Source organism: Cervus canadensis, chromosome 9 (genome assembly GCF_019320065.1).
Source record: "Cervus canadensis isolate Bull #8, Minnesota chromosome 9, ASM1932006v1, whole genome shotgun sequence".
NCBI classification, from domain to species: domain Eukaryota; kingdom Metazoa; phylum Chordata; class Mammalia; order Artiodactyla; family Cervidae; genus Cervus; species Cervus canadensis.
In genome coordinates this window covers 18,612,687-18,636,102 of record NC_057394.1, presented here as the reverse complement: position 1 = coordinate 18,636,102, position 23,416 = coordinate 18,612,687, and the positions used below count along the sequence as shown (strand labels likewise).

The 23,416-nt window shown below is 42.7% G+C and overlaps 1 protein-coding gene across 3 annotated transcripts in view; it reads right to left on the bottom strand.

Moving 5' to 3' along the window:
- Positions 1-5,373, bottom strand: part of ABCC4 (ATP binding cassette subfamily C member 4) — a 210,803-nt gene extending 205,430 nt beyond the window's left edge. For 2 of the 3 annotated variants that reach the window (XM_043477571.1, XM_043477572.1), the window contains exon 1: positions 5,161-5,373. In XM_043477571.1, coding sequence (XP_043333506.1) covers positions 5,161-5,234 — 74 coding nt within the window. In that variant the 5' untranslated portion in view covers positions 5,235-5,373. Of the gene's footprint in view, positions 1-4,073; positions 4,645-5,160 lie in introns of those variants that run through there. The other variant, XM_043477570.1, reaches the window with a different exon arrangement.
- Between the last annotated feature and the right edge of the window lie 18,043 nt (positions 5,374-23,416).

Below are 23,416 nucleotides of genomic sequence, written 5' to 3'. Positions count from 1 at the left end.
TTATTCTATAGGTGGTTATTGGGTTGTGATTTGTTTGCTGTGTTTTGCTTGCTGTATTTTTGCCTTTAATGTGCTAAAGTTGTGTTATAAAAACCATTGTTAATATAGTTAAAGATCTAGAGAAATAAGGACTTAGCCCTAGTGTGGTAACAATGAGATGGTTGTTAATTGTCAGTCAGGAGTGCTAGGCAGAAGCTGCCTCACTGAAGCCGCAGAGTCAGTGTGGGGTACACTTCTTAAATAAACGCAACTGACAACTTCTGCAGAAGGATTAATTTTTGTGTTAACAAGGTTATACTTCTACTCTGTGCTGTTGCCCTATGAGACCGCTACCTTTCAGTGAAGGTCACCATAGGAGCAGAAAATAGGTTTACATTCACCTGACTTGCATAAAATGTTAATAGGCCCCCAGGCCAGAAGATAATGTACAAGACCCTCATAAACAAAGAAGTATGCAGAAAACACCCTGGTTTCGTGAAGGACAAGCTGACGTAATGTTAAACTATCTTCCCCTTAGAAATGTACTAACTTAGGGTATAAAAGCTATGGTAAAAAATAAAGCATTGCCAGACTCTTCCAGACTCGCTGCACCCCCGTCTGGTGTCTCTCTCTCTCTCTCACGCCTGAGGGTACCCCCTGGATCCTGCTGGGGCTGGACCCCGGCAGAAAGCAAAGAGGAACTAAAGAGCCTCTTGATGAAAGTGAAAAAGGAGAGTGAAAAAGCTGGCTTAAAACTCAACATTCAAAAAAGAGATCATGGCATCTGGTCCCATCACTTCATGGCAAATAGATGGAGAAACAGTGGAAACAGTGGCAGACTTTATTTTTGGGGGCTCAAAAATCACTTAAGATAGTGACTGCAGCCATGACATTAAAAGATGCTTACTCCTTAGAAGAAGAGCTATGACCAACCTAGACAGCATATTAAAAAGCAGAGACGTTACTTTGCTGACAAAGGTCCATATAGTCAAAGCTATGGTTTTTTTCAGTAGTCATGTTTGGATGTGAGAGTTGGACCATAAAGAAAACTGAGCACCAAAGAACTGATGCTGTTGAACTGTGGTATTAGAGAAGACTCTTCAGAGTCCCTTGGACAGCACGGAGATCAAACAGTCAATCCAAAAAGAAATCAGTACTGAATATTCATTGAAAGGACTGATGTTGAAGCTGAAGCTCTAACACTTTAGCCACCTGATGTGAAGAGTCAACTCATTAGAAAAGACCCTGATGCTGGGAAAGACTGAAGGCAGGAGAAGGGGACGACAGAGGATGAGATGGTTCAATGGCATTCCTGACTCAATAGACATGAGTTTGAGCAAACTCTGCGATATGATGGACAGGGAAGCCTGGTGTGCTACAGTCCATGGGGTCGCAAAGAGTCAGACACAACTGAGCAATTGAACTGACTGATGGGACAAGTGCATCTGGTCCAAGATCCTACTCAACCCTCATCTCTGTGGATAGGTCCTGTACTAACCCTCAACCTGCTGGCCTCTGGGATGAAGGTGGTAGAGAAATGCAGAGCACACCCAGAGGGCTGAATTGCAGGACAGCAGGGACATCACCAGGGAGTCTCAGCAGACTGGACAATCCAGTCCCCAGCTGGACATGGTTCATTAACAAGTGCTCCTTATTTCCAATAATGGGGATGAGCAAGAATTATTCAATAAACCATGGAAAATGGGCTGTTTCGGGAAAAAATGAAATTCTAGCTGGCTTTATTGTTAGAAATGAAACAAGATTAAAATAAAATGCTTACAGAGATTTAAATGATGGCTGGGATTTTACAAAGACATATTATAAAAGCAACAGGAGAAACCAAAAAGAAAAGCTTGATATTCTTAATAACATATAATTTAAAACCTCTAAATTCAGAGAAATGAAAATTTGTAAAATTATAAGTGCTGTTACAAGTTATTTAAAAAAAAAATCTATTTATTAATACACAATTCAAAAAAAAAAGTCAATAGGCACCAAAAAAATGTTCCATTTTTACAAATCAAACAAATTGAAATTAAAAGTGTTTGATATTATCGGACTTCCTGGGGGTGCAGTGGTTAAGACACTACTCTTCCACTGCCAAGGGGCACAGGTTCCATCCCCAGCCAGGGAACTAAGATCCTGGATGCCTCATGGCAGGGGCCAAAAACCAAAAACTGTTTGATATTAACCTTAGACCTAAAAGAATTAATTTAGGTATTCAAAGTTGATACTTAAATAAGCTCACAAACAGCTGTGAAGAGGGCAAATTGGTTTGAACCTTATGGAAAACAATTTGGCCTTTCACTGGTCATTTTACATCTGAGAATATAGAAAAACAAAAGATGCACCACAATACAAGGTCATGGATATTCATCACATCATAATCAGCAATAAACTGTGATAAACAAAAGTGAAAGACTGCATAAATTGCAATTAAATACCATGTTTTAAAGATTTGTATTAAATGTTAACCATAGAAAATTAAAAAGGCTTCAAGATTCAAAACTATTTTGTTTTATACAAAAGATGAATATGGATAAGCAGGTGTGCATAAAAATTTCTAGGGGAAAGACTAAGAATCAAAATATCAGTAAGTGTGCTTGGCTAATAAAAACAAATCCTTATTCCTCTTTTCTTGCTTTATAGTTTTAAATTTCTTACAAATAGAAAAAAAAGTATATTCTACAAAATCCACAACAATTACCAACACCCATATTGGTAAACGTCACCAATATCCACATCCTTATACCCTACCTGCAAACTGCTAAGAAACACTAAACCACAGATGAAATTTAATGTATATACCCAATAAGAACATGAAAACTCGATTTTTCTCTGCAAGGTGGGCCTTCTCTCTGGGCAAAACTTCCTAGCTGGGCTCAGTTCATCATTCCCTTGGTAGCGAAGTTGGGTACAGAAGGAAATCACTAAGGTACCTCAGGCTTTGAACAAAAGACGGCTATTATGGTCAACAACTAAGTCTGCCAACTCTGAACCCCCTCTCCTCGGGATCATCATTCCTCACCAAGGATGGAACCCGCCCCGCCCTGAACTACAAGAGCAGAGTCTTAACCACTGGTCTGCCAGAAGTCTGGACCCCTTTTTAAAAGATTATACTGAAGTAACAATGCCAGTGTGAGGGGTGGCTTAAAGCAGTTGCCAGAAAAAAATTTAAAAAGCAGTTGCCAGCATCAACCTGCCACCAGAATCACCTGGAACGCTTCTTTAAACCTCATCCCCAGGGCTTCCAATTTTACAGAACTGATCTAGAATGAGTGCAGGAAAAGTGCATTTCTAACAGGCTCCCAGGTCCATACAGTCAAAGCTATGGTTTTTCCAGCAGTCATGTATGGTTATGAGAGTTGGACCATGAAGAAGGCTGAGCACCGAAGAATTGATGCTTTTGAACTGTGGTGTTGAAGAAGACTCTTCAGAGTCCCTTGGACTGCAAGGAAGATCAAACCAATCCATCCTAAAGGAAATCAATCCTGAATATTCTCTGGAAGGACTGATGGTGAAACTGAAGCTCCAATACTCTGGTGGCCACCTGATGTGAAGAGCTGACTCATCAGAAAAGACCCTGATGCTGGGAAAGATGGAAGGCAGGAGGAGACAGGGACGACAGAGGATGAGATGGTTGGATGGCATCACGGCCCTGATGGACAGGAGTTTGAGCAAACTGCGGGAGATGATGAAGGACAGGGAAGCCTGGTGTGCTGCAGTTCATGGGGTCACAGAGTCGGACACAACTGAGCGAATGAACAACAGGCTCCCAGGTGAGGAGGACGCTGCAGGTCTGAGAGCTGTACTTTGAGAACAGCCTCCCTAAAGCTTGATTATACATGTTTCACATGCATCATTTCCCACAGCAAGAACCTGAATTGTCTACAAGAACAAAGGTGTGTTTGGAATCACCTTCTTTATGCATTTTGGAACAAGTAAGCATACCAACAGAAACAGTTACACACAGCTTACAACAGTTACAGGTTAAACAGTTATAACAGTTAACAGAACTGCAGTTACCCACACAGGAATCACAGGCTCAGAAGTCAGACTGCCTAGTCCAGGATCCCACTTCACCACTTACTCACCATGTGATGTAGGCAACTTCCTCAACCTCTGCTTCAGTACCTTCAGCTGTAAAAGATAATAGCTCCATCTGCTCCCACAGGAAAACTGGAAATGGGTGCCTACCACAATCAATGAGAGGTCCTCACCTTCCATTTCCATGCATATATTTTTAAAATCCACAAAAACGGTCTTGGAGAGTTCCTTGCCCTGCCTGCCCTGCCTGAAGTTATAGGAACAACCACATACCACTTCTCTGAAGGCTAGAGATCTGGACAAGACCCCACAGGCTTCAGGGCCCCCAAGCCCAGAGTGGTCCTCAAAGATGGAAGGGTAAATAAATATTAACAACAGGGAAAGCGGTTGGTCAAAATACCTACGCCGGTCGTCGCTGTGTCCCAGGCAAAAGCAAAACATGTTCAAGAATAGTGTCCCCATTCATTACATAAAAATTGTTTCTTTACCCACTACAAATTTGCCTTAATTAGGTACCAGACGCACACAGACAGAGGGAGGGAGGGATAGAGACAGGGTCACAGAGAGAGAGAGAGAGCCGGGTGCAACTAGCCGGCAGATGTCACATAAGGAACATGGTTAAAAGTGGGGACATTATTGGAAGCCGGCAATTGGTCCAGGGCTTTAATTACATAAAGAAAGCTGCTCATAAGCTGCTTGCTTAAGGAGAAAAAAAAACGGAAAAAAAAAGTGCAGTTCTAGTTCAAAGGAGCGAATTCCCAGCGGGGAGGAGGGGGGTGGTCCGCTCCTTTCTCCGGCTGGGCGGTGACTCCCCTTGGGCAGCCTCCGTTCTCCGCCTCCCCGCCTCCGGCTCCAGCTGCTCCCCCCGGCTCCGGGAACCGGAGGCTGCCGGAGCGGCCAGCAAATATACTGGGACAGCCGGCGACCCCGCGACCACGTCCCCCTCCTCGGCCTGCTCCCCCTACTCCCGCAAGCCGCCAAGCCGGCGCGGACCACGCGGCCGGCCCCACCGGCGGCAAGAAGCCGGGCGGCCTGGGGGAGAGCGGAAAGCGCCTCTGCCCCCGAAAGGCGAAGGCGGCATCAGGTACCCGCCCCACGGCGGCGGGGGTATCCCAGCCCAGGCGGGGCGCTCACCAGAAGAACACGCGCGAGCAGAGGTTCGCGTTCCGCAGCGGGTTGGGTTTCACCTCCGGGTACACCGGTTGCATCTTGCCGGCCAAGGCGAGCGCGATTTGGGATCCAACCGCTGGGGCGTTGGTGCCGCCTGCTGCTCCGGGAGGTGTTGGCCGGGATGCTGGATTTCAGGCCGCCGCGGCGGTCCGCACAGCGGCAGCCGGAGAACCACCGGCTTCCGGAAGCCGAGCGCCTGCGGCCCGCCGGGTCCCCGCCTCCGGAGGCCGCGCCGCCTCCCGGGCCCGCCTGGAGGACGCCGGCAACGCTCCGCAGCCGGATCGCCGGGAGCCCAGAGCCACAGGCCGCGAGCCGGGGCGGCGGCGACGCGAAACGTTGGCCGGGGCTGAGGTTGCCCGGAGGCGGCCGAAGGTGCGAGGCGAAGGGAGGGTAAACGGACCGCCCGGCACTCGGGGCTCAGAGCCTAGGCGTCCACGTGCTCGCACCTGGCTGCGAACGCGGCCTTAGTTATTGCTCCCTGCCCGGGCACCGCCCCCTCCCCCAAGAACGTGGAGAGGGGAGGTGCGGTATCTGCCCGCCCCCGCTGCTCGGAAACGCCCCCTCGGCTGCAGTTTTTGCAAATATCCTGAAAAAAGCTGGCAGAAGGAGTGTACAGTTGGCGCTCCAGGCATCCTGTCCTCTTGGGACCAAACTACGGTCCTCTGGGAAGTCCTCCGACGTACGGCCAAGCCTTTGACGTCGGACAACTGCAGGGTTTAGCACAGATTGTGTTTGCAGAGCGTCAAGAGCCAAAGAAAAGTAACAGGATTCGAAGAGCTCAAAACGATTTTGGAAGATGAGTAAATGTTGCCACTGGGGACAGGCTGTTGGCATCTCGTGTTGCTGCATTGTGTAGGGACCTCTGCGAGCGTTTTGCTGCCCTTTTAGATTGGGAGGGATTCCCAGATGGCCCTATTGGTGAAGAACCCGCCTGCCAAAGCAGGAAACCTAAGAGACCGGGCGGGGGATGGGAGTTCGATCCCTGGGTGGGGGAGATCCTCTGGTGGCGGGCATAGCAACCCAGGTGCTCCCAATTCGCCAGTATTCTTGCCTGGAGAATCCCCACGGACAGAGGAGCCTGGGGGGCTACAGGCCTTACCGTCGTACACGGTCGGACAGGACTGAAGCACACGCTTATATTGGGAAAGGGAATCTGCAGAGAGAGAGGGTCACTTATGATTTCTTTCATCCTGTACCAGTTCCTGGTGGACTAACAGTGACATATGTCACGAAACATCAAGTTGGTTCGCATTTCTGGGGACCTGACCTAACTTTTAACTATGTTGTTGTTTAGTCGCAAAGTTGGGTCTGACTCTTGTGCTTCCTAGACTGTAGCCAGCCCTCCAGAAACTCCTCTGTCAATGGGCTTTACCCTGGCAAGATTACTGGAGTGAGTTGCCATTCCCTTCAGGGGATCGTCAGGATCCCGGTCTCCTGCATTGGCAGGCCGATTCTTTACCACTGAGTCACCTGGAAAGCCATCTTCTAACTATAAGGATGCCCTAATTAAGTACATATTATCATCCCTATTTCACAGATGAGGCTTAAGGACAGAACTTGTCCAAGGTCTTAAAAATCAATAAATGATGAATTCTGATTTGGATGCATAGTTCAGCCTGGTCTGGTGGATGGACAGTGTGTGTGGACAGGTATCTAGAATACACTGAATGAATAATTTGGACCGAATGAACAAAAACTTTGACTCCCACTAAGTGTTTAGTTATTTGTGTGACCTTCTTACCAGCTCAGCAGTTTCTGGTCCCTTCCACCCTAAATGAAGAAAGATCAAAGTTCTTGGTACTTATAACAAGATCACTTTGATAATTTCCCACGTACTTTGACTAAAATCATGTTTGTTATTAATAATGACTTAGCACAACTTTGTAAACCAACAATGTGTGCACGTGTGCTAAGTCGCTTCAGTTGGGTCCCATACTTCAATTTAAAAACAACAACAACAACAACAACAACAGCTTTTAGCTTCAGTTATTCAGGTTGAATAAGTTTGTAACCCAGCAAAACTGCTGCAGGGGCCTCCTGAGCACAAAAGCCTTTCTTTTTTTTATCCCCCATTTCTAATTTGTTAGATAACAAACTTCAGACTTCTAAACCTCCCTGTTCCAAAAAGCAAATTCAAATAGTTGCTGATAGAAACAAAGGAGGAAACCAAAGTGCAGTGGTTAAAGCAGGATCCTGGTTCCTCCTCAAGGAATAAACATAACAATATCTTTGAGTTCTTCCATAAGAACTAAGCCCCCACCCCCCACCCACCCATGAAGATGGTTACTTTAGGCTGAGCACAGGATTCCTGGAGCACTGCTCTGTTAGGTCACCAGCAACCAATCAGAAGAAAGTCACTCATCCTGCAGCCCTCACCCCAAATTTTGCCTATAGAAATGTCAACCCCAAAATCATCTGGGAGTTTGGGGTTTTTGAGTGTGAGCCGTCCATCTCTGTCTATGTCAGTTTTTCGGTTTTCATGAAACAACCATCTCTCTGCCATAGTGACACTTCTTGATCCATTTGGGGGTTTTTCTTGTGTTTTCCTGCATTGTCTAAAATAAATGAATGGAAAATGGAGAAAATAGTATGCTACATTAACATTAACAATGCAGTTAATGCAAACATAGAGCGTGAAATAGAAGGAAGGAGATGCCTCTTCAGTCTGGTTTGGATGCATATTGGAAGTGAGCTGGTTCATTATATGCTTAATTTTAAACAAAAAAGGAATTTTTTTGAATTTGTGAAATGTCTATAACAGCTTTATTCGTAACTCCCAAAATTTGGAAATAACCAAGATGCCCTTCAGTAAATGAATGGATAAATAAATTGGCCCAGCCAGACAATGGAATATTATTTGACACAAAAAGAACATGCATGTACCAAACCATGAAGGCAAGGGAGGATAACAATGCTTACTACTAAGTGAAAGAGGCGCAAGTGGCAGATAACCCCCTGCCAATGCAGGAGACATAAGAGATGTAAGTTCGATCCCTGGATCAGGAAGATCCCCTGGAGGAGAGCAAGGCAACCCACTACAGTATTCTTGTCTGGAGAATCCCATGGACAGAGGAACCTGGTGGGCTACAGTCCATAGGGCCCAAAGAGTAAGACATGGCTGAAACGACTTGTTAAGTGAAAATTCAATCTGAAAAGGCTACATACTGTGTAATGCTAACTATATGACTGCGGGGAGCCGGCCTGACTGCTCAGGCCCCTTCTCGGCCCTGAGAGAGATCAAAAGGTCCCTCTCTGTCCCGCCACCCCTGATTTGTTAAAGTGCAAATTGGCCTTTCTCACCTCCCTCAAGGAAATCGCTGCAGCCACCATTTGCCCATTTTCCTGACTCTGATAAGATTATCGGGCTCCTGTGAATGGCTTATGTCTAGGTAGTCTTTACCTGATTGTAAGACGCTGGTGCCATGCCCTGCTGGAGTTAAGATAAACTCCTAAAACTAGTATCTGCAGTTCTGCACGTATACAAGTCTTTGATCTAAAATTTGGTGAATCCTGTTAGTATATATATGTATGTTACGCCTCAATAAAGTCGTCGGAATCAGTCACAAGCTGACTCCGTCCCTCTCAACCCCATCTTTCTTAGTCTTTTATTTCTCAGGTGCACTGGTGATTGCGTCCTTGACCTGTTCATCTAGCCGGCAGGCCCGGCATATGACCAAAAAAGCAAACCGCGGATATAATAAAAAGATCAATGGTTGCCAGAGGTTCGAGATGGCAATGAGGGATGAATGGTGATGCACAGAGGAATTTTGGACAATAAAAATACCTTGTATCATTCAATAATGATGAAAATGTCATTATATATTTTTCCGAAACCAATCAAGAAAATTAGAAGGGCAGATTTATCTTTTCTCATGTCAACTGTTTAAAATACAGTATATAACATTACCAAAGTTATCATCATAATCTGGTTTAAAATTATCATCAGTTTCATTTTTTCTTCATTAAAAATTATTTGATCTATTAAATATTAAGCCAGAATAAATACAACTTGAGGTAAGAAAGATATTTATAAAATTAATTGGTATTGTATAGTGTTAATGTTTAATCTTTGTTTTCAATAGTCATAGATAGGCTCAGACAGTAAAGAATCTGCCTGCAATGCAGAAGACCTGGATTCCCTCCCTGGGTCGGGAAGATCCCCTGGAGGAGTGCATGGCAACCCACTCTAGTATTCTTGCCTGGAGAATCCCATGCACAGAGGAGCCTGGTCAGCTCCAGTCCATGGGATCACAAAGAATCAGACACAACTGGGAGACTAAGCACAGCACAGATATATAACATTCAGGGATTTAAAAGCAGAAGCACTCTTCCCAAACATAATAAACTGAACAATTATTTTTGTTTTCTGAACAGACTTCCTTTCATTCCTTTTAGATATGAGCTCTCAGGGAAGCTGTAAGTGTAAAAGTAGCAAATTGCATCTAAATGAAATGTATATTGTTCCCTGGTAGCCCAGTGGCTGGGACTCTGAGCTCCCAATGCAGCAGACCAAGGTTGATCCCTGGTCAGGTAACTATCCCCCGTGCCACAACTAAGACTGACCACAGCCAAATAAATAAATAAAAAGAATTGTATATTTCATACCCTCATACAGCTTCAGTCAGTCAGTTCAGTCATTCAGTCATGTCTGAGTCTTGCTACCCCATGGATTGCAGCATGCCAGGCTTCCTTGTCCATTACCAACTCCCAGAGTTTGCTCAAACTCATGTCCATCAAGTTGGTGATGCCATCCAACCATCTCATCCTCTGTCATCCCCTTCTCCTTCTGCCTTCAATCTTTCCTAGCATCAGGGTCTTTTCCAGTGAGTCAGTTCTTCGCATCAGTGGAAGTTTCAGCTTCAACATCAGTCCTTCCAATGAACACCCAGGACTGATCTCTTTTAGGATGGACTGGTTGGATCTCCTTGCAGTCCAAGGGACTCTGAAGAGTCTTCTTCAACACCACAGTTGAAAAACATCAATTCTTCGGTGCTTAGCTTTCTTTATAGTCCAGCTCTCTCATAGAGCTTACAACTGAGCAATTTCCATCCTTAGAGTCCAAACTTTGAGTGAAGACTTTCATTACAATGTAAATAATGGAAATAAAGTTCACTGTGTTCCAATATTAAAACAAAAAAATGTTGTTGGCAAAGTGATACCTGCTTTTTAATTCACTAAGTTTGTCGTAGATTTTCTTCTAAGCAGCAAGCATCTTTTAATTTCATGACTGCAGTCACCGTCCACAGTGACTTTGGAGCCCAAAAAAATAAAATCTGTCACTGCTTCCCCTTTTTCCCTTCTATTTTCCATGAAGTGATGGAACTGGATGCCAAGATCTTAATTTTTTTAATATTGAGTTTCAAGCCAGCTTTTTCACTTTCCTCTTTCACCCTCATCAAGAGGTTCTTTAGTTCCTCTTCAGTTTCTGCCATTTGAGTGTATCATCTGCATATCTGAGGTTGTTGATATGTCTCTCTGCAATCCTTATTTTGGCTTGAGAGAGGCTTCTGAGAGGTTAGTAATTTGAAGACAGAAGAGTAACAATTACATCTGGCAAAGATGAGGTATTTGTTGACTTAGCAAAAGCAGTATTTTAAAGAGAGTGGTAGAAACCCTATAAGATGTGTGGAGCAGAGAATGGTGTGTGAAAGTGTGGAGACAATGGTTGTACATAGCTCCTGTGAGAAATTTTGCTCTAAGGAGGAACAGAAAATAGAAGAAGTAACTACAGACTTATGGACATGGGGAGAGGGAGGAGTGGGTGAGATGTGTGGAGAGAGTAACATGGAAATTTACATTACCATATGTAAAAGTGTTGGAGAAGACTCTTGAGAGTCCCTTGGACTGCAAGGAGATCAAACCAGTCAGTCCCAAAGGAAATCAGTCCTGAATATTCATTGGAAGGACTGATGCTGAAGCTGAAACTCCAATAATTTGGCCACCTGATGCGAAAAAATAGCTTATTGGAAAAGACCCTGATGCTGGGAAAGACTGAAGCAGGAGGAGAAGAGGACGACAGAGGATGAGATGATTGGATGGTATCACCAACTCAATGGACATGAGTTTGAGCAAGCTCTGGGAGTTGGTGATGTATCAGGAAAGCCTGGTGTGCTGCAATCCATGGGATAGCAAAGAGTCAGACAGTGCTGAATGACTGAACTGATATAAAATAGATCACTAATGGGAATTTGCTGTATGTCTCAGGGAACTCAAACGGGGACTCTGTATCAACCTAGAGGGGTAGGATGGGCAGGGAGATGGGAGGGAGATTCAAGAGGGAAGGGACATATGTACACCTATGGCTGATTCATGTTGATGTTTGACAGAAGACAACAAAATTCTGTAAAGTAATTATCCTTCAATTAAAAAATAAATTTAAAAAAAGAAAAAGAGGTAATTATAGGAGTGCAACCTTTGGAGAGGCACCCATCCACACTATAGACTGTTCTATAGCCAACTTTTAAGTAACATGAGTGAGTTGATGTTGTCAGCATCTGCCCATAAGTCCTGCGTGTGTGTGTGTGCGCGCACCCAGTTGTGTCTGACTCTTTGCAGTCCCATGGACTAATAGCCTGCTGGGATCCTCTGTCCATGGAATACTGGAGTGAGTTGCCATTTCCTTCTCCAGAGGATCTTCCTGACCCAGGGACTATACCCACACCTCTTGCAGCTCCTGCATTGGCAGGCAGACTCTTTACCACTGAGCCACCAGGGAAGCCCATGTGTAAGGCACTCTAGAAAATTACAAACCCTGTGGAGGTGGTGTGGGAACCCTGATTTATAACAAGTCCATAAGAAACAATCAACAACCTGGAGTAAGGATTGGTTTCAGAATTTGGAAAGAAGGGGCAGACTTGTGGACCGAGCCCTTAACTACCAGGTCTGACACTAACTCCAGGTAGACTGTGTTAAATTGGAGGACACTGTTGGTTTCTGGAGAATTGGTTAGTGTGGGGAAAAAATCCACCATTTGGTGGCCAGAAGTATTGAAAGTCACCAAATGACAAATACTCTGAAATGGAGAGGATGTTGTGGGACCCTTTCCATGTCCCTCATTTGTTGTTTGCAGAAAAAAGACTTCAGCCACCTAGACCTTCCTCAATACCAAAGAGCAGGTGCCAACAGTTATTATTCCGGGAAGTAAGGGAATGCAAAAACACAGAAGGAACAATCAAGAAACCATAATGCAGAGATTAAAGCAGAAGCCTGGTTCCTCCTCAAGGAATATACATAAAGATATCTTTGAGTTCTTCTAGGGGAATTAGGGCCCCCATCCAAGTGGAGGATGGCTGCTTCTGGCTGAAGCCAAGATCCCTGGAGCACCTTCCTGTTACCTCACCACCAACCAATCAGAAGAAAGTCATACCACCTGCAGCCCTCACCTCAAATTTTGCCTACAAAAACTTCTCCCTGAAATGCATCAGGGACTTTATGTTTTTTCAGCACAAGCCATCTTCTTGTTTCTTGGTCCTGCAGTAAAACTTTCTCTGCTCCAACCTCTGACGTTTGCATTTGCTTAGCCTCACTGTGCATTGGGCACGTGAACTCATCTTTGGCAATAATTTCATGTATATCAATGGGCTTCCCTGGTGATTCAGATGGTAAAGAATCTGCCTGCAACATGGGAGACCTGGGTTCGATCGCTGGGTCGGGAAGATCCCCTGGAGAAGGGAAAGGCAACCCACTCCAGTTTTTGAGACAGGAAATAGAATGGTATTTGCCAGGGGATGGGGATTTGGGATGAGTGGAGAGTTGTTTTAATCGGTACAGGGTTTCAGTTTGGGAAGATGAGAAAGTTCTGGAGATGGATGGTGATGACATTGTATAACAATGTGAATGTATTCAATGCCACAGAACAGCACACTTAAAAACTGGTAAGGTAAATTTCAATGTTATTTACATTTTACCAATTTGAGGAGGGCAAAATTCCTTTTTCTTCTACCCTTCCAGAATACTGGGGCCCTGGAAGGTCAACTCATAGAAGACAGATGAACAAGAGAAAGACAGTTTTATTGACATGTGCAGCATGCATGCATGTGAGAGAAATGCAGTGTTGACTCAAATGGTTCCTTAGAACTTAGGGTAAGTATAGCATCTTAACAAAGAAACATAGATACATGGAGAAGTTACAAGACAAAGGAAAAGGAGATTACGTTTTGTTTTGTTGTTGTTGTTGTTTTTCAGAAATGCAAACTGTGGGGAGGTAAATACATTGGAGAAAATACTGGAAGATGGATTTAGAAAAGGCAAAGGAACCAGAGATCAAGTTGCCAACATCCATTGGATCATAGAAAAAGCAAGAGAGTTCCAGAAAAACATCTATTTCTGCTTCATTGACTGCACTAAAGCTTTTAACTGTGGAGAATCACAACAAGCTGTGGAAAATTCTTTAAGAGATGGGACTACCAGACCACCTGATCTGCCTCCTGAGAAACCTGTATGCAGGTCAAGAAGTAACAGTTAGAACTAGACATGGAACAATAGACTGGTTCCAAATTGGGAAAGGATTACGACAAGGCTGTATATTGTCACCCTGCTTATGTAACTTCTATGCAGAGTACATCAAGTGAAATGCTGAACTCGATGAAGCACAAGCTGAAATCAAGATTGCCGGGAGAAATATCAATAACCTCAGATACGCAGATGACACCACCCTTATGGCAAAAAGGAACTCAGGAGACTCGTGATGAAAGTGAAAGAGGAGAGTGCAAAAGCTGGCTTAAAACTCAACATTCACAAAACAAAGAGCATGGCATCTGGTCCCATCACTTCATGGCAAATAGATGGGGAAACAATGGAAACAGTGACAGACTTTACTTTCTTGGGCTCCAAAACAACTGCAGATGGTGACTGCAGCCATGAAATTAAAAGACACTTGCTCCTTGGAAGAAAAGCTATGACCAACCTAGACAGCATATTAAAAAGCAGAGACATTACTTTGCTGACAAAGGTCCATCTAGTCAAAGCTATGGTTTTTCCAGTAGTCATGTATGGATGTGAGAGTTGGACCATAAAGAAAGCAGAGCACTGAAGAATTGGTGTTTTTGAACTGTGGTGTTGGAGAAGACTCCTGAGAGTCCCTTGGACTACAGGAGATCAAACTAGTCAATTCTAAAGGAAATCAGTCCTGAATATTCATTGGAAGGACTGCTGCTGAAGCTGAAGCTCCAATACTTTGGCCACCTGATGCAAAGAACTGACTCATTAGAAAAGACCCTGATTCTGGGAAAGACTGAAGGCAGGAGGACTCAGTAGTTGAAGCTCATGGACTCAGTAGTTGTTGTGGCATGCTGGCTTTGTTGCTCCACAGCAAGTGGGATCTTCCTGAGCCAGGAATCAAACCAGTCTCCCCTGCATTGGCAGGCAGATTTCCATTCGCTGTACCACCAGGAAAGTCCCCCATCACTTTCCAAAATACTGTCCAGCTTCTGAAGGACTATGTCTGATATGTCCTAGTCTCTTGCCTCTCAGATCATACCCATCTTCCCCCATTTCCTTCACAATAGAGGTCTGCAGCCACTCAAAAGAGAAGGTCCAGTTAACATTTATTCCCTCACATGGGACTAGTCACATTACAAAGCAATTTATATGGCTCCAAACTGAACAGTCAAGGTAACAGCAAGAGAACTCACGTTACAAGAGGCCTACTCACCATACACTGACATCATTGTGACTCTCCCCCAAACAGTGGAGATAAGTCCAAGGTAAATAATCTTTCCCCCTGGACAATGGAGCCTACCTGTTTACCTAAGCAGTAGGCTTGCCCTGCAGATCCAAGTCTCCATCAGAAATCTCTGACAGCACATGTCAGGAATCCGAAAAGAAATTTGGGGGAAATATTAATCCATTAAAACAACTGTGACTTGTCTGAAACAAAAGCTCCAGGAAGAAATCTAAGGACTTAAGGAATAAATGTACGTAAGGATAAGGATAAGGATAAACGTAGTAGAAAGGAACTAAATACAAGTTGAAGGACTTCCCTGGTGGTCCAGTGGCTAAGACTCCACACTCCCAATGAAGGGGGCCTGGGTTTGATCCCTGGTCAGGGAACTAGATCCCACATGCCACAACTAAGACCCAGCACAGCCAAATAAATAAATAAATGTTAAAAAACAAAAAAAAAAATACAACTTAGAAAATAAGTGCAAAATAATTGAAGTTTAGCACCAGCACAATAATAAAATACAACAGACTGGACTCAATAAATAGCATTAAATTGGAATTCCCTGGCAGTCCAGTGGATAGGACTCAATGCTTTCACTGCTGAGGATCAGGATTCAATCCCTAGTTAGGGAAATAAGATCCCACAAGGCAAGGCCAAAAATATTTTTAAACTTTTTTAAAAAGGAAAAAAAAAGAAGCAATAATACATAGTATTAAAGTAATAGGCTATTTGGAAAAGATAAAATTTGGTACATAAGTCATACCTTATACCATATATATATAATATATATGAGTCAAAGATTTAGATATTTTAAAAACAGAATTTATAACAGTTATAGAAATAAACATAGGTGATCTCTTTCTAATAATCTTGACTCAGAGAAAGCTTTCTTTAAAAGTCATAAACTCAGGGACTTCCCTGGTGGTCCAGGGACTAAGAATCCATGCTCCCAACTCAGGGGGCCTGGTTCAATCCCTAGTCAGGCAACTAGATCCCACAAGCTACAACTAAAAGAGTCTGCATGCCACAACTAAGACCCAGAGCAGCCAAATAAATAAATAAAAATAAGTAGTTTTTTAAAAAAGAAAATCATAAGCACAGACACCAAGACACCATGAAGAACAAGACTGTTAAAATGGATTTATTAAAAATAGAAGTTTGAAAAATAAATTAAAAAATAAATAAAAATAGAAGTTTGTTGTATGGCAAAAATCACATACATGAAAATGACAAGCTAGGAAAACAAGATAATTGTAATCACTATGCTGGAGATAAAGGAGATTGTTCCTTTCATTTACAATGATATCGGACAAACCAGTAAGAAGAATACTAACAACCCAACTGGAAATTGAACAAAAGATCAAGGCTGACCATAGGGGAACAATGCAAATTTCTTATGAACCACAGATAAGATGCTCAATATCTTGCTCAGAATTAGGGAAACTCAAAACAATGAGATGCAGTTTTTCACCTTACAGAGTGCAAAAGATCAAAAAATGAGTTGACCAGAGTGTCAAAACAGGCATCTTTACACATCTCGGTGACATTTTATGAAAAAAGAAATCTGTAAAAATTTTGACGGTCATGTGTTTCAACACAGCCATGTATTTCAGGGACACATCCTGAAGATATGATCATGCCTGTGTTTTGACATCTCTGAAGAAAGACATTATCACAAAACTGATTATAAAAGCAAGGGCCGCAACAATATGTGTGCTCATCAGTGGAGGACTGGTTATATTAATACAGTGGAATACCACGGAAACAAAAAGAATGAGGTAGAGCTCTCTCTGCTCTATCTGATATCAAAGATTATCCAAAATGTATCCTGAGATGAAAACTGCAGGACAGAAAAGAGTACTGTTATATGTCCACTTTGTGGAAAACCTCAAACAGTAGCATACATCATCCCTGCATGTGTGCGGATACTTAATAGTGTCCGCTCTGGAGAGGGTTACCAAGGAGTCTAGGATGACTGGAAACTTACCTTTCCTTCAATAGTGTCTTTTGAAGCACACAAAAGGCCTAAAGTGAATAATCTCTTTAACCTAGAAAAAAAATGGGAATATGTTTTTCTGAAACCATCTTGTAGCAACTCCCCCAAATATAAGTATTTTGATCATGCCTGTCTGTATCAAAAATATGTGTGTGGAGAGGGCTGGGGCCAGTGAGATGGGATGCAGGAAGAGCATATGCTCCCCGACACACCCCCCCAAAAAGAACATATGCCCAGTTATGCTAAGTGAAATTAGTCAGACAAAGACAAATACTGCATGATATCACCTATATGTGGAACCTAAAAAATGCAACAAACTTGTGAATACAACAATAACAACAACAACAACAACAAAAGCAGACTCACAGATATAGAGAACAAACCAGTGGTTACCAGTGGGGAGAGGGAAAGGGGGACAATATAGGGGCACAGGAATAAGAAATTAAGACGTACAAATAAGCTGAAAATAAAGGTAAAAATAAGGTAAGGTAAAAAGGTAAAAAATTGAAAAAAAATTAAAAAAATTAAAAATAAAAAAAAAAAGGTAAAAAATAAGCTGTTCTATGCTTAGCTGCTCAGTTGTTTCCAACTCTTTGTGACCCCATGGACTGTAGCCGCCAGGCTCCTCTGTCCATGGGGATCCTCCAGGCGAGAATACTGGAGTGGGTTGCCATGTCATCCTTCAGGGGATCTTCCCAACCCAGGGATTGAACCCAGGTCTCCCACATTGCAGGTGGATTCTTACTGTCTGAGGCACCAGGGAAGCCAAAGAACACTGGAGTGGGTATCCTATCCCTATTTTATATCCTATTAATATTTTATGATAACTGTAAATAAAGTATAACCTTTAAAGACTGTGTATCAGTATATTGCACACCTGTAACATATAACATCACTGTACATCAACTATACTTCAAAAAAAATGTCTAAAATTTTAAAATATATTAAAAAAAATATGCCAAGACAACAAAGGAATTTGGAACGACTATGTTGTAAAATAGACACAGATAACCAAATACAGGTGCCCCAGATACAGATAACATGTAACTCTTGATAAGTACAGTTTATCTGCATCCTATGAGATTTAATAGGCAATATTTTCATTTTTATTCAGATCTTATGCTATGGATAAAAGATATTTTGTATAATATGACTATGGCTACCACTTATTTTTAGCTAGTATTAGCTGGTATCTGATAATGTTCTTTTTTTTTTTTCTTTCAACTTGATAGATTTTCTGGTTTAGTTTCATTTTTGGTAAACAGTATAGGTCTGGCTTTTGTTATTCCTCCAACATGATATTTTCTTTCCCTTATTTTGTAAAACTAATCATTATTAACTTACTATAATAACTGATATATTTGGACTTAATTTGAATCATCTTAGTTTCTACATTATTTATCCTGATTGTGTTGGGCCATTTAAGAGGAAAAAGGAAACAAAATTATTTATGTACAATATGAATATATATTTTAAACAATAAATGTAAAAATATACATTACTGTGGGAGACCAGAAGGAAAGATATCTAAGTATTAATGATGTAATAGTTTGTCTTAAAGAAGTGAAATTATAGATGATTTCTTCTATTTTTTTCTGTTTTCTAAATGTTGCATGATATTTTTAGGGTAAAAAAAATTGGCCAGCAAATTAATATACATTTTATTTAATGAATTAAACTGACGAGAAAGCTGAGGAACCACTCCATTCTCGCTGGTTCTCCTCCCCTCATCCTGTCTGGAGAGCTCTGGGGATTCTTGGGGAGTGTGTGTCTCCATTCACCAGCCCCTGGATTGAGTTTTCCTTTTATGTCTACAAGTGGCAGTGTCCTCACCTGGCCCTTGACTCCTCAGGGCGTGGGAGGAAAGGGGAGGGTGAAGTGAATGCTCATGGCCTTATCCTGCCATTGACTCCCCTTGAATATCAGCAGGATGTGGCCCTGAGGTTTTTCCTCCCCTGATTTCCCCAAACAGAAAATGCCATCCTCTGTCTAGACAGCACTTTGATGGATTGTGAACACAACTATATCACAACTTTATCTGAACTAGCTGAAAATGTCCTGCAGCCAACTTAAAATTTAATCTGTGGAGGTAAATGTTTGTTCACTCTTGGTTCCCAGCCTAGATGCGATTTGGCCGCCAATCCCTTTTGAAGTGCTTAGTCTGAATTTAATTTTGAGGCACCCGTTATTTTTTTGTAAATTCTTGGCGCTGTTTGTAATGCCTTCTGATGTTGGTCCATGTCTCTGGTTAATGGGAGTTTTGTCTTTTCATGTAGTTTAATATTTTCCTAACTTTTAAAATCTATAAAATCTCATACATTTTTCAAATGAATTAAACACAGTACTTAAAAATAGCAAGCAAAGGAAGCAATAGCCTTATTGTTTTAGAATGATACATAGCTCCACCCAGGGCTGTTTTGAAATCTTATTAAGTTCTGGACTGGACCAGCTATACCGTTTGTAGGTCCTAGTGACAAGTGAAAATGCTAGGTTCATTTTTTAAAAATTATCAAAACTTCGAAGATAACAATAGCAAATCATTAAACCAATCTCAAGGCCCTTCTAAATAGGTGTGCTCAGTCAGATCTGACTCTTTGAAGCCCCATGGATTGTAGCCCACCACGCTCCTCTATCCATGGGATTTTCCAGGCAAGAATACTGGAGTGGGTTGTTATTTCCCACTCCAAGGGATCTTCCTGACCCAGGGATCAAACCCAAGTCTCTTGAGTCTCCTGCATTGACAGGTGGATCTTTTGTCACTAGTGCCACCTGGGAAGCACCTTCTAAACATAGGGGCCCTGTGCTATTGCCCTGGTTGCATGTCCACAGAACTGGCCTTACCATTTCTGGTTAAGTCCCACCCCACATTAGTTTCCAAGTCAAAATGCACTCACATCCTACTGAAGGAATTTAATGTTGGAATCATTTGGGAAAGGATTTTGCTTTGAAATTTTGTATATACGTGAAAGTCGCTCAGTCATGCCTGACTCTTTGCGGCCCCATGGACTGTAGCCCACCAGGCTCCTCTGTCCTTGGGATTCTCCAGACAAGAATACTGGAGGATGGGGAACACATGTAAATCCATGGCTGATTGATGTCAATGTATGGCAAAAACCACTACAATATTGTAAAGTAATTAGCCTCCAACTAATAAAAATAAATGAAAAAAAAAAAGAATACTGGAGTGGATTGCCATTTCCCCCTCCAGGGGATCTTCCGAACCTAGGAATCGAATCCAGGTCTCCTGCATTGCAGACAGATTCTCTACCGTCTGAGCCACCAGGGAAGTGAAGTTTTGTGGCTACAAGCAAAACATTTCCTTGATTGACTCTGTCTCTATCCATAGATATCCTTACAAACAGTGTATATGTTTAGAAATTCCTGTGTGGTGAGAAAATCAGGCCTTTCAAATCACTTTCACTAACATTTTTAGTTGTGTTCTATGAATATTTAATTAAATAACTGTCTCAATATTATAGTTTTCTTTTGATGTTTTGAAGCTGATGACTGTTTTTTAGACCCAAATATTGGCATGTGTCCCGGAAACACTCAAGACTCCATGTACTATGACTAAAGAACTTAATGGGGGGAAATGGTGCTAAGGATCCCACCCCTATTCTGATCCCACCCCTATTCATGCCCCCTCGTGAGAGCAGGTCAGCTCTCTCCTGATACATCACACACACACACACACACACACACACAAAGAGTAAAGGGCACCAACAAAACACAGTAAGATTATGAGGCTCTCTCTGGTACAGAGGACTTTCTCTTGTTCACCTAAAGTTAGAACTGAGTGTCTTGGTACCTGTAACAGACTTACCCTCACATCTTACTGGTTAAAACTGGATCACAAGTCCACTGGTAAGGCAATGCAATTCCTAAAAGGTCTAGATTCAACTCCTGAGGTGGTTGAATTCATCTTTTTCTGAATCACAGGATGGCATGGAGTATAGACATCAGAAAAATATTTGGTCTGGATTAGAAGGGGAAAGGGATCATGCCCAACAATGCCCTATCTCCTACCCACTTGGCCAGATACCTAATCTCTGTCAATTGAACTTACCCACACAAGAGTTTGACCAGGGAACTACTAATGCCAAGAGAGCAACCTAAATGGAATCTACCTGGCTTGGGTAGTTCTACTACAGTCAGTTTCCAGAGATGTGGGGGTCATGGTTCTAACAACAAGGTCCAAGGTCTAGAGCAAGTGTGGCCAGTGGCAGTAGCAAGGGCATCCTCACAAGCCTAGCTTGGTGGCAGGATTTCAGACATATTTTTCCTGTTGACAGACATAGCTTTCTTTTTTTTTTTTTTTTCCGGACATAGCTTTCAATCCTAGTTCTTATCCCTACTGGACGTTCTGTGCTCCATGCTGAAAGAGATAGTTCCACAATGGATGAAAGACAGGCTTTTCCTATTTCATAATCAAGTCAAGTTCCATCATCACATCCACCCATTCAGCAAAGACGTGGTTGCCTGGTACTAACACATGGGTTATTGGGGGACATCTCAGGGATATGATGAATCTGTTTGGATGCTGTCGACGAACATGGTACAGTATATGCAAGACTACATATAACATACTCAGAATAGAAGAGGATAGAGGTCTCTGCTGGCCATTGGTATTCATGTGTGAGTATTATGGGTTGCAGTCCTGCCTTGGCATCCTCAGGTCCTCTTGAGTGAACTTCCTTAAGGGTATGAGGCACCCATACACCTGAGCAGAAATACCCACGCGGAATGGTCATGGGGGCGCATCTGAAAGCCTTCAGACACCTGGAGACCTTTATGAGTTGGAGTGTGGTGAGGAGGCAAGGATGCCCACATATGCTACAGGAGTAGGGTTGTGGGTCTGAAGATCCCTCCTGCAACTCCTTCCTGGGCTCAGACCCCTATCGGTGCTGCCAGGAGGTAGACTTTCCTTTGAAGTTACCTACAGCTCAAATCCATTTACTCCATCATCATTTTGCTATTGTGGTCAATCCTGGTAATCAGAGCAGTGTATCTCCTTGTTTCAGTTCTCCTTCTGCTCTATTTGCCCCTCCTCCACCCCCAATTCCCTTTATTCATTCTGCTCTAGAGGAACCATATGGAAAAACATATTAATAGTTCCTAACACTGTGGAAGTCACAAGACCACTCCTTGAATAAACTGTTTAGAGTTGCTGTCAGGCACGGACATCTGGCAAAGACTCATGTGGAGCTTTGAGTGCCAGAAATGTCCTCATTGCTCATGGAACCAACTCAGAAGCCTGGACCAAACAAGAATCATATAATACCATTGCGAGATTAAAGTCGCTGTAAATAGCTCTAACATCACTGTGCATGCTGAGATCTGCAATATTGCTGTGAGTTTGTTCTCTTTGTCAAAGAATGTGATAGAAAAGTTTGGAGTTGCCCCAACTCTTTTTTGGGGAGGATCCACACAACTGGCAGAAACTTAGTTCCCCCAACAGGAATGGAACCCATGCCCCCTGCAGTCGAAGCATGTCTTCTTAACCACTGGACCTCTAAGGAATGTTGTTACAGCAAACTATCCGTGCACATAGAGGAGATTCTGATAGTGACTTCTTGTTCTTTACTAAGCAAACTGGAGACTAGGCAGATATGGACCATTTTTCTTTTTCTTTTTTTTCCTGAAGGTAAAAGCCAGACAGCAGTGGGTGGGAAGAGGAGACAAATGTAAACGACTCTTTGGAGAAGATTAAATGATATCTGGAAGGCAGCATGGAATCAAAGGATAGCTTTTTAGGTTAAAACTTTTTTATTATTATGGAATATTTCAAACATGCACAGAAGTAGTACAATGACCTCCCCCCACCCCCCACCCAAATATACTCATTATCCAGCTTCAACAATGGCCAGTTCTTGGCCTGTGATGTTTCAACCAACCTCCTAACCGCAACTCACCCCACATACCCTGAAGCACCAGGATAGAATTTGGATGATAAAAACAAAAGCATTTTAGGTACTGATGGGAGAGGCATCAGGAGAAATAAAAAGATTGAAAACACAAAAGAGAGCACAGAAATAGATTAACGACCCTGAGTAAGCAGATGGGACTATGGACTTTCTAGAAAGGGAATTAGAATGAAATGCGGGGAGAAATTAGCAAATAAAAGTTTGCGTGTGAGGGGAGAAGTCAAGGGAAGGCGGTAAAATGAGAAAGCAAGGTTGGCTAAGATACTGGGAGAGTTAGGCCGGGACAGGGACAGGTTTGCTAGCCTGAGTTAGCCTGGTAAGGAAACGGGTTAGCCCGGGACACGAAAAGAGCTGGAAGAGGTTAATTTCGGGGGAGGCGATGGGATAAAAGAGGTCAGCCCGCAAAAACAGGGGTTAATCTGGACAAAGAGGTGAAGAGAACCCATTTTTCTTTTGTATTTGGGGTTCTGTTGATTCTACTCTGGATCTTGTGCTGATCACTAGGGTTTTATTTCTTTCTTTCAGATTCATCCTTATTCACAGCAGAATGATTTCTTGGGTCTTGTGTACAATTGCTCAAGGGTGGTACTAAGAACAAACTTTGACTTAGTGGACTCTTAGGGAGGGTTTCCTTCT